Raw genomic sequence first — 12,342 nt, 5'->3', positions numbered from 1 at the left:
ATGATGTGGAGAGACGTCAACAGGATTCCTCCTCAGATGCTGAGCACTTACAACATGAAAGACATATGGGAGGGCAGACGGCACCCAGGCTCTGCACGCAGGGCTAGCAGTGAGCTAGGGATGTAAGGAAGTGGCTTATCAGACAAAGGCTGTCTGCTCCATAGGAACCAAAATGAGCTCTGCAAGCCACACATCACCCTCGCTCACCTGCTGGACACCAGTCCACATTTGCAGCATCTCTGTGTAAACCATTAGAGGCAGCTGCTGACTGAGCCAATGTCCAAGTCACTGCATCTGTGGAGACACTCATGAGTAATGGTAGCATGGCAATGCTGTTGTTGCATATGTTGGCTCTCTTGAAAGGCCAACGGTGCAAAGGGATGTGACAGTGGCACTACATGCTGGCACAGATCATTCACATAGAGAAAAGGACACACATGTTGGTGAGGAACATTTAGTGAAGACGTATTTGCATTGCTGTAACACCCATGCATTCCCATTTGTGCCAGTGTGTTCTCTGTAAACCTCTGTATACCGTTTATGGTCTATTTAAGTCTCGCATCCTGGAATGTGCAAATGTACGATTATTCACCCAGGTGCGGCACGCCAACGAGAAGAAATGTTACACTTGAGTGGGAGAAGAGGGTCGCAACTTCACAGGACACTGGGACACAGCAGGGTTAGTATGTGGCAGTAAAGTGAAAAGTGCTGGGGTCACTCAACAGGTCAGACAGCATTTGTGGAGAGAGAAGCAGAGTTAACTTTCAGGTCTGTGAACATGGACAAGTTAACTCTGCTTCTCTCTCCACAGATGCTGCCTGATTGGCTGGATTTCTGCAGCACTTTCTGGTTTGTTGCCAGATTGACAGCACCCCACTCTTCAGCAGTCAGGTAAGTGTTCTTTGGCAGCTGTCAGGAAGCAGGTGCTGGGGAGCTTAAAATAGGGCCACGGCACCTGCTGCACTGCTGCCAAAGACTCTCTCACTGCGCCGAATGTCTCGTCTCTCCCCACGTAATATGGAGAGGGCGGCTTGGCGCCATGATTCTAGTGAGCCCCCGTTGCGGGGGCTCTATGATGGTCGGCAAATGTGGGCACGCCACCGAGTTCAAAGTGTGCCGCCACTAATGGTGGCGCCCCAGTAAAATTCAGCCCACTGTGTTTTGAGCTCCCGCTTTGTGAATCCTTGCTCACAGCTTTCCAATTATAAGGCAAAGAAATGAGCATAAACAGGCTTTCTTTGGTTTAAAGAAGAAAAGTGAAATTTATTAAATCTTAAACTTAAACTCTAATACGGATAATACCTACGGATATATGATGCAGCCACGCTAGCATGCACACGTGATGCACACATGCAAATAGGGACATAAAAGAGAAGAAAAATAAAATGGAGAGGTTTGAGGCAATTTCAGAAGAGTTTCTTGTTTACTGTGCTTTGTTTCCAGCTCGTGGTAGAGTCCTTGATTGTAGACAGCTCTTACTTTTTGTTGGGGCCCAATATTCTTCTTAAACCTTGTTCATTGTAGCAGACTTTTCTCTCTTAGGGTTCATATGTCTTCAATGGTTTTCAATGCTGGTGTGAGCAAGATGAGAGCAGACAGGAGAGAGATGTTCTCAAACCAGGAGTCAGGAGTTAGTCATGTGAATAAAACTAGTCTGACCACTTCTGTGTTTTGGGGAAGCAACAACTGGGTCCCCATTGTTCCAACACTGTTACTATGCAAATGTCTTTCCAGTCAGGGGCTTGCAATTTTTAAGTTTTAATGTTCATGTAGCGACATAATATGTACCTCAGTCTTAGCAGGTGAGGGGGTTGCTTGACAGAATGCCTACCCAACACAGACTGTCCATCAATCTCGCCTGGAAAGACTTCAAGTGGCATCCAACTATTTGACTTTGGGACACCTCGCCAAACCAAAAAACTTCTTTCCAGATCATTGCAGTCTAAGTTTTTTTTTAAATTATTCCTTTTATCCCTTTGAAACATCTGTAAACAAAAGTCCATTTTTCCCCTGTTAACCAGTTTTTGGATGTATGTGCGTGTGCCTGAGGGCTAGGGAAAAAATAAGGACCTTTAATATCTTAATTCGTACATATATTTACTTCATTATTGGTTAAGACTTGCTTTTATAATAAATGGATAATAATTTTGTTGCTTATTAAAGAAACCTAGTTGATGTGCTTTTTTCTGGAGACAAATCGAGTATCTATTTGGCTGTTTCGGTTTCTGGGAAAATGTATTGATAGGCCATTTTAGAGGATAGTTAAGAGTCAACTACATTGCTGTGGGTCTGGAGTCACAAATAGGCCACACTGGGTAAGGATGACAGATTTCCTTTCCTGAAGGATATTTGTGAACCAGATGGGTTTTTATTACAATCTGGTAGTTTCATGATCATCATTGTTGAAACTGGCTTTTTTTATCGTAGATTTATTTAATTAATTGAATTTAAATTACCCCAGTTGACATTTTGGGTTTTGAACTCATGTGTCCAGAACATTAGTCCAGGCCTCTGGACTACTAGTCCAGTAACATTACCACTATTAATCCTCGGTTGGTGAAGAAATAAAAATAGAAATAGCGATATTTCAATTCTCATTGGATACAGGGGTAGTGGCGGAGGACTGGAGGGTTGGTCATGTTATGGAAAATCTTTATAGGCATATAAATAGTAAAGAGGTGGTAAAAGGAGGTGTGGGCTGATTAGTGACCAAAAAAGGGATTTATTTTGCTGCCTGCCCTGCCCAGAGCAACTTGTTGCCTGCCTTGCCTGGAGCCCAAATCATAATGATGCAACTATTTGAAAGTCATGAATCAGACAATGATTAAATGAGCAATCTATCCACAATTTAAGCGATACTATTACAAATTACTATTGAGGTTAACAATTAAAGCAGCAATCTGCAACACTAGGAATTACTATTGAGGTTAACTGAAAAATAAAGCACAGCCAAAAGTATCTTGCTCCAAGCAGCAAGAAGCTTCAGGATCCAGCCAAGGCAAGGCAGATTAAGGCCCAGGCTCCACATGCTTCAAGCCCCAGGCAACAAGCTTCATTCAGCAGGACCCACTTCCAGTTTTCTCTGCATTTGACTCTCTGGAGTCTCAGTGCATGCACGAATGCTCAGTGCCCATATGCAGAGGGCTGATAAAAATCCTAAGATTTCAGAGCCCTCTTGCCAGATTGCACGTGAGGTTTAGGTTCAAAGGGGAAGTGAAGAAACAAATAAGAGAAGCAAAACGAGAGTAAGACAAGAGACTCACGGCTAACATAAAAGGGAATTCCAAAGTCTGCTATAGACACATAAGTTGTAAAGGGGTGGTGAAAGGAGGAGTGGGCCGATTAGGGACCTAGAAGGGAATTTACACATGGAGGCAGGGGAATGGCTGAGATACTAAATGAATACTTTGCATCTGTCTTTACCAAGGACGAAGATGCTGCCCAAGCCATAGTGAAAGAGACACTCGATGGGCTAAAAATCGATAAAGAGGAGATATTGGAAAGGTTGGCTGTACTTAAAGTTGATACCAGGACTGGCTAAGATACTGAGGGAAGTAATGGTGGTAATTGCAGAGGCACTGGCCATAATCTTCCAATCCTCCTTAGATACAGGGATGCTGCCAGAGGACTGGAGAATTGCAAATGTTACACCCTTGTTCAAATACAGATGTAAGGACATCAACTACAGGCCAGTCAGTTTAACCTCAGTGGTGGGAAAGCTTTTAGAAACAATAATTTGGGACAAAATTAATTGCCATTTGGACAAATGTGGATTAATTAAGGAAAGCCAGCCAGTTTTGTTAAGGGAAAGTCGTGTTTAACTAACTTGCTTGAGATTTTTGATGAGGTAACAGAGAGGGTTGATGAGGGTAATGCCGTTGATGTGGTGTACATGGACTTCCAAAATGTGTTTGTTAAAGAGCCACACAACAGGCTTGTCAGCGAAGTTAAAGCCCATGGAATACAAGGGACAGTGGCAGCAAGGATAACCAATTGTCTGAGTGACAGGAAATAGGAAATAGTGGTGCACGGTTGTTTTTCGGACTGGAGGAAGATATATAATGGGGTTCCCTAGGTGTCTTTCTTGATCGATATTAATGACCTAGACTTTGATGTTCAGAGCACAATTTCAAAATTTACGGATGACACAAAACATAGAAGCATTGTGAACTACAGGAGGATGGTGATAATCTTCAAGAGGATTTAAACAGGCTGGTGGAATCGGCAGACAAATGGCAGATGAAATTTAATGCAAAGAAGCGTGAAGTGATTCATTTTGGTAGGAAGAATGAAGAGAGGCAATATAAAATAAAGGGTACAATTCGAAAGGAACAGCGAGACCTAGAGGTACAGGTATACAAATCATTGAAGGTGGCAGGGCAGGTTGAGAAAGCAGTTAATAAAGCATATGGGATTCTGCGCTTTATAAATAGAGGTATAGACTACAAAAGTAAGGAAGTTATGATAAACCTGTAAAAAACCCTGGTTCGGCCTCAACTGGAGTATTGTGTCCAATTCTGGACACCACACTTTAGGAAGGATGTTTTGAGAGGGTGGAGAAAATATTTACAAAAATGGTTCAAGGGATGAGGAACTTCAGTTACATGGATAGGTTGGAGAAGCTGAGGCTGTTTCCTTGAAGAATAGAAGATTAAGAGGAGATTTGATATAGGTGTTCAAAATCACAAGCCATCTGGAGAGAGTAGAAGAGTCGAGACCCAGAGGACACCAATTTAAGGTGAATGGCAAAAGAAGCAATGGCAACATGAGGAACTACTTTTTTACGCAGTGTGTGGTTAGCAACTAGAATGCTTTGCCTGATTGTTTGGTGAAGGCGGATTCAATCGAGGCCTTCAAAAGAGAATTGGATATTTATCGGAAGTAAAAAGGTTTGCAGGGCTACGGAGAAAAGGCCTCTAGGTGAATTGCTCCTTGCAAAGAGTCAGCAATGACATAGTGGGCTGAATAGCCTCCATCTGTCCTGTAACCATTCCATGATTCTATTCTGTGATACCACTATTCAAGAAAAGGGAGAGGGATAAACCAGGAAATTACAGACTAAACCAATATCAGGGGCAACATAAACCTTTATTTGGAATAGCATTGAACAAAGGCAAATCATTGCTGACTAATTTCATGGAATTTTTTGATGAGGTAACAAAGAAGGTTGATCAAAGTAGTGCAGCAAATGTTATCTACATGGGTTTTCGGAAGGCATTCGGCGAAGTGGCACACAGAAGATTTGTTAAGATGTTGAAAGTCCATGGAATTAAGGGGTAAATAGTGGTATCGATACGGAATTGGCTCAGTGACAGGAAGCAGAAAGTGGTGCTGGATCTTTATTTTCAGACTGGCAAGTACTTTGCAGTGGTTTTCCCAATGGACAATTTTGGGTCTATTACTGTTCAGTTTTTAGAAACAACTTAGACTTAGGTGTAGGGAGCAGTTTTTTGAAGTTTAGAGATGATACAGACTTGGAAATGTAATGGATAGTGGTGAGAACTGTTGTCGACTTCAGGATGACATTTACTACATGAAGTATCTGATTGCATTAGAGAGGGTACAGAGGATACAAAGATGTTGCCAGGAATGGAAAATTTTAGCTATGAGAAAAGATTGGATAGGTTGTGTTTGTTTTCTTTAGAGGGAGCTAGGGGGAGATTTAATGGAGGTGTATAAAATTATGAGGGGCAAAGAGAATGGATAGGAATGAACTATTTCTGTTAGCAGAGAAGTCAGTAACCAGAGGGTTAACTGGGCAGAATCATGGCTGTCTTGTCCTGCAAATGGGTAGAGGAAGATGGTCATACTTCGCAGAGAGATCAACATGACAATTTGGCCAGTGGTGTATCCTATATAGCTCATCCTTCCATCAGCTGTCAGGGGAGTTAATAGGATTGAGCTGTGAAAGCCTGTGGCCAAGATGCAGCCATGCATCTGTGAGGATGAGGATGAGACGCCTTTGTCAGCACCTTTGTGATGCCTCCCTCCCCATGTCACACTTGCTCATGCATAGCCACATGCAAACCCTAAAGAGGACAAAGGTATGGAACCTTGGCTAACCTTTACCCAAATAATTTCTAAGCTGTAATATTTTCAACTGACGCATGCTAACATTGTAATTATGCTTTCTTTTCGCATTCTACGCTCGTTCTAGAATCAGGTCAGAAGGATTGCTTCTGTGTTATTAAAGTGGAAGGCCGTTTTAAGGTTTTTGAGCTGTAACCTGAGCTTTCTGATGCTGTCACTGTATGCAGTGTTGAAAACATTTTCACAGAATACCTTAATTTCAGTAAGCAAATACAAAAAAGAAAACTTTTGTGAGGTACATCAGTTTCTAACCAGACAGAACACATTATTGCAGGTCTCTTCAAGCTCATGGAGGCAACGGAATCAGTAGCTCTTCTCGCTAAAGAACTGGCAGGGAAAGAAAAGGAACTGGCAGTGGCATCACGTAATGCTGATAAGGTTTGTATGCAATTCACTTTTATAATAATATTTACTTGAAGCAAGCTAGTACAGTCAAATAGAGGCAAGCAAATCCGGTCAAATCATTGGGTAATCGACAAAGAGATCTGTTAGACTTATAAGTAAATTAAATGAGAAATTAAATTCATACATCATGAAGTAATATAATAAAAAAATTGACATATAGGGCTGAATTCTCATTTTTGGGGTTGGGACCCTGACATTGGGATCAAATCTGGGACTCGACTCCACACCATGCCATGTCACCCAACAACATTTTCCAAGGAATGGCTAATTAATGTCCAGAGGGCGTACTCCCTATCCAATTACGGTCAGTGACCAGGCTTCTGATGCTGGAGGGCCAATAGGAGCTGCAGCCTGCTAGGCAAGTAAGGGAGAGAGAGGTGGCCTCAATATGGAGGCACCCTCTCAGCACATTTTACAAACTTTTAAGAAATAAATGGCCACAGCTACCAGACCACCATTGTGGAGGAGGAGCCCCTCCACACAGTGGCCTGTGGCCACAGCTGTGACCATATAGTTACAGCAGCTGCAAGACTGGGGGGGCTCTCAAATTGATCCTGGAGTGCCGACACCCCATCCCCTACCCCGATCGGCGACCTGGAGGTCACCTCCCGATACTTGGCAGGCTCCAGACACCATGAAGGGGCCTGCAGGCCAACTGGAAAATTGGCCTTATTAAGCCTATTAAATGTGTTAACAAGCTACCCGCCCCTTGTGGACAGGTAGCCATCACCCCACCGAATCTACCTCCTTAAGAATGGCCTGGAGGCAGGAAGATGTTGCCAGTACTGGGAAATTCCAGGCAGACCTGCCTTTGTTCCTGCCTCTGGCGGGTTTCCAAAATCCAGCCCATAATTTCATGTATTCTGTCTTGCCACTTTCCTGCCATGTAATATTCAGTAAATAAATTGCAGGTGATTAAAATTTGGAATTCTGTTGATTTCAAAAAACAACATAATAAGCAGTTCAAATTGAAATAATTTTTGCAAACTCTGATGAATGAGAGGTTAATTTGACATTGTCCATATCTGCTGCTCCTTACATATTTCCAAAATTGAATACTATGATTATTTAAATACCATTATTAGTATGCAAATCAGCCAACACTGTGAGGAAGTGTGCCACAGAAATGTTTTCTGCACTGCACACAGTGGGCTGGATTTTACCAAGCTCTCAACATTGGGCTCCGTGGTGATGGCGTGAGGGGGGGATCGGAGGATCGTTATGGCCCGATCCCCCTGGGGGCGGCGAGGCTTCATGGCGGCCTGCCCCCCCAACCCCCGCCACTGGGTGACGGGAACTGAATTATAATATTGAAATGAATTTAAATAATAAACTTACGTGTAATCTTCCGGGCTCACCGCTATCCTCAGTGGGGCGACCGGCACTCCTGCACCTTCAATTCCCCGTCCAGGGAAGGCCAGCATAACACTGGTGCGGAGGGGGGAGCAGTTAATATTTTCAGTGCAGGGGGGAGAATGGGATGAAATCAATGTCATGAGTTCAGGGGATGATGGGAAGGGGTGAACTTTAAACTTTGTACAGTCTTGGGGGGAAGGTCAGATTTAAAACGTAAGTGTTTTCGGGGGGAAGGGAAAATAATTCATGTAATTGTTGTTGGGGGGTGGGAAAGGGGTGTTAGAAATTTATTTGATAAATTTTTATGGGGTGTATCTTTAAAAATGTAAATATGCTGGCAGGGCTGGCTGCCCATTGCTGGCAATGGACAGCCTGTCCCCTCCACATGACTGGGGATGAGCCGCCCCGGCTATTTAAATGAGCCGCTGCACGGGAGATCGCGGCGGCTCTTTGGCGTGTGGCTCTGAGCTCGCTGTTGAGATTGGCAGCAGACTCTTAAAATCCAGCCCAGTGTAGAGATACCTTGTGAATTGCAAATTGCCGCAAATTGCTGGCCACTTAGAGTTGCTGCTCTGTTAGCTTTGCAAAAGCAACATTTCACTCTTAACCTCCCTATGACTTTTACGAAGTTGATGCATTTACACATTAATTGTCCATTAAACTCGCTACAGAAAGTTCAATCTCATAATTAATAGTGCAAGTACTCTTTTAATGAAGTGATAATTGTAAATGACTACTAATCAATGTCTCTTTTCCAAAATGTAAACAGTTAACAGTCTCATTTCTTCAGTTGTGAGTTGTTGTTGGAACTTTTAAAAAAGTCAAATTTTAAAAAATTATTTTTTTTAACTTCTCTTTTCTGTCTCTTTTTTCTCTTTCTCTTAATCTTTCTTTCTCTCTCATTTCTCTTTCTGTACCTGATTTGACATTAAACTTACCCACTCTAATTCACGCTCTTACCCAGTCCTTCCTCAATTTCTGATTCCTTAAATCTCACTGATTAAAAATTACCCTATTTGTCCCATTGTTCACCAGAGTTTCAGATCCCCTTTTGCCCTTGCTCCACAATTATCAGCTCACATTTTCAGCGACTATTTGGGTAAAATCCTTTTGAGCTGAACGGTACCCAGTAGATTAAAAGCATCCCAAGAATTATAGAAATTCAGGGGGCAAAAAGGAGGGAAGAATTTAAAACAATCGTTACCACGAGAGAAAAAGTAATAGGCAAACATATGAGTCCCCCGGACCTGATAGCCTGCATCCTAAGATCTTAAAAGAAATGGCTGCAGTGGATACATTGGTTGCATTCTTCCAAAATTCCCTAGAGTCTAGAAAGGTCTAAGTGGTTTGGAAAACTGCAGGTGCAATACCTCTATTCAAGAAAGGAGGGAAACAGAAAGCAGGAAACTGGGCCAGTTTGCCAAACATCAGCCATTTGGAAAATGCTGGACTGGTGTGGTAGAAGTGGGTTTCGGCTCGGGGCACTAGCAGCAGTACTGGGGAAAGTGGGAGCTGTACCATTGGGACAGTCTGCACCTGAACCATGCTGGGGCTGGTAGTCTAGCAAGTTGCATAACAAGGGAAGTAGAGAGGGTTTTAAACTAAATAGTGTGGGCAAGGGATTAAATTTGAGAAGATGTGATAAATCAAAGAGTAGTGACAAGGCAAGAGAAAATGGTATTAATATAGGAAATAATAAATAGACTGTGACAAGAGTGGACAGAGAGTACAAATCTAAGAGTAAATCAGCAGTCAAGGCTAGACCTTACAAAAATAACAAAAGGACAAAGCTAAAGGCTCTGTAACTGAATGCACATAAGCATTTGAAACAAAACAGATGAACTGATAGCGCAAATAGAAATAAATGAAATAAAGAATGATCTGATAACCATTGCACAAGACCGATACAATTCAACAAGAAAGAAAAATTCCAAGGGGAGGACTCACCATCTGTGGTTCATTAAAAAAGTTAAAGAAAGTATCAAACTTAAAGAAGAAGCAAATAATTGCAGAAAGATGGGTGGCAGGTCAGAAGATTGGAGACAGAATATAAAAAAAAGTAAAGAATGACAAAAAAATTGATAAGGAGGGAAAAATTAGTGTACGAGTTAAAGCTAGTTAGAGATATAAAAACAGATAGTAAGAGTTTCTATAGCTATTTAAAAAAGAAAAGAGTTAACAAAGTGAGCATTGGTCCTATAGAAATTCAGTTTGGGAAATTGATAAGGGGAAATAAGGAGATGGCAGATGAACTGAACAGGTATTTTGCATCGGTATTCACTGTAGAGGATACAAGTAACATCTCAGAAATAGCTGTAAATCAGGAAGTGGAAGGGAGGGAGGAACTCAAGAAAATTACAATCACCAGGGAAGTAGTACTGAGCAAATTGTTGGAGCTGCAGGCTGACAAGTCCTCAGGCCCTGATGGACTTCATCCTAGGGTCCTAAAAGAAGTGACTAGTGAGATAGCTGATGCGTTGGTTTTAATTTTCCAAAATTCCCTAGATTCGGGCAAGGTTCCATTAGATTTCAAAATAGATTTCAAAAAAGGGAGGGAGACAGAAAGCAGGAAACTACCAGGCCAGTTAGCTTAACATCTGTCTTAGAGAAAATGTTAGAAGCTATTATTAAAGATGTTATAGTAGGGCACTTCAAAAAATTCAATGTAATCAGGCAGAGTAAACATGGTTTTGTGAAAGGGAAATCCTGTTTAATCAATTTATTGGAGTTCTTTGAAGAAGTAACAAATGCTGTGGATAAAGGGGAACCGGTGGATGTATTGTACTTAGATTACCAGAAGGCATTTGATAAGGTGCCACATCAAAGGTTATTGTGGAAAATAAAAGCTCATGGTGTGGGGGTAACATATTGGTATGGATAGAAGATTGGCTAGCTAACAGGAAACAGAGAGTAGGCATAAATGGGTCATATTTTGGTTGGCAAGATGTAACGAGTGGTGTGCAGCAGAGATCTGTGCTGGGGCCTCAACTATTTACAATCTATAACAGTGACTTGGATGAAGGGACCAAATTTGCAGATGATCTAAAGATTGGGTGGCAAAGTGGCGCAGTGGTTAGCACCGCAGCCTCACAGCTCCAGAGACCCGGGTTTGGTTCTGGGTACTACCTGTGCAGAGTTTGCAAGTTCTCCCTGTGACCCCGTGGGTTTTGGCCGGGTGCTCTGGTTTCCTCCCACAGCTAAAGACTTGCAGGTTGATAGGTAAATTGGCCATTGTAAATTGCCCCTAGTGTAGGTAGGTGGTAGGAGAATGGTTGGGATGTGGTAGGGAATATGGGATTAATGTAGGATTAGTATAAATGGGTGGTTGTTGGTCAGCACAGACTCAGTGGGCCAAAGGGCCTGTTTCAGTGCTGTATCGCTCTATGACTATAAGTGGGAAAGCAAGCTGTGAGAAGAGCAGAAAGAGGCTGCAAAAAGATATAGATGGGTTAAGTAAGTGGAAAAAAAATTTGGCAGATGGAGTATAATGTACAAAAATATGAGGTTATCCATTTTGGTAGAAAGAACAGAAAAACACAATATTATTTAAATAGAGAGAGGCTACAGAATACAAAGGTACAGAGGGATCTGTGTGTTCTTGTACACAATACACAAAGGATTAGCATGCAGGAACAGCAAGTAATTGGGAAGGCAAATGCAGTGTTGGCCTTTTTCAAGGGAGGTGGAGTATGAAAGCTGGGAAGTCTTGCTACATCTGTACAGGGCATTGATGAGACCATTTCTGGAGTACTGTGTACAGTTTTAGTCTCCTTACTTAAGAAAGGATATACTTGCATTAGAGGCAGTTCAGAGAAGGTTCACGAGGTTGATTCCTGGGATGAAGGGATTTTTTTTTATTCGATCATGGGATGTGGGCGTCACTGGCTAGGACAGCATTTATTGCCCATCCCTAATTGCCCTTGCGAAGGTGGTGGTGAGTTGCCTTCTTGAACCGTTGCAGTCCATGTGGGGTAGGTATACCCACAGTGCTGTTAGGAAGAGAGTTCCAGGATTTTGACCCAGCGACAGTGAAGGAATGGCGATATAGTTCCAAGTTGTCTTATGAGGAAATGTTGAGTAGATTGGCCCTATACTTATTGGAGTTTAGAAGAATGAGACATGATCTTATTAAAACATGTAAGATTCTGAGGGGGTTTGACAGGGTAAATGCTGAGAGATTGTTTCCTCTCATGGAGGGAATCGAGAACTAGGGGCCACAGTTTCAGAATAATGGGTGGCCATTTAAGATGGAGATGAGGAGGAATCTCTTGGTGAATCTTTGGAATTCTGTACCCTACAGAGCTGTGGAGACTGAGTCATTGAATATATTCAAGGCTGAGATAGACAGATTTTTGAAGTATTGGTAGTCAAGGGTTATAGGGAAGAGGCAGGAAAGTGGAGTTAAGGCCAAGATCAGATCAGCCATGATCGTATTGAATGGCAGAGCAGGCTTGAGTGGCCGTATGGCCTACTCCTGCTCCTATTTCTTAT

The 12,342-nt window shown here is 42.3% G+C and overlaps 1 protein-coding gene across 1 annotated transcript in view; it reads left to right on the top strand.

Annotated features, from left to right (window-relative positions):
- Positions 1 to 12,342, top strand: part of LOC137367180 (dynein axonemal heavy chain 8-like) — a 2,531,605-nt gene that overhangs the window by 1,892,566 nt on the left and 626,697 nt on the right. The window contains exon 139 of the mRNA XM_068028616.1: positions 6,365 to 6,468. Within this exon, the coding sequence (XP_067884717.1) occupies positions 6,365 to 6,468 (104 nt within the window). The remainder of the gene's footprint in view (positions 1 to 6,364; positions 6,469 to 12,342) is intronic.

The sequence above is a fragment of the Heterodontus francisci genome, chromosome 3, assembly GCF_036365525.1.
Source record: "Heterodontus francisci isolate sHetFra1 chromosome 3, sHetFra1.hap1, whole genome shotgun sequence".
Taxonomy (NCBI): domain Eukaryota; kingdom Metazoa; phylum Chordata; class Chondrichthyes; order Heterodontiformes; family Heterodontidae; genus Heterodontus; species Heterodontus francisci.
Note: the sequence above shows the minus strand (reverse complement) of the source record. Positions and strands in the feature narration are given on the sequence as shown.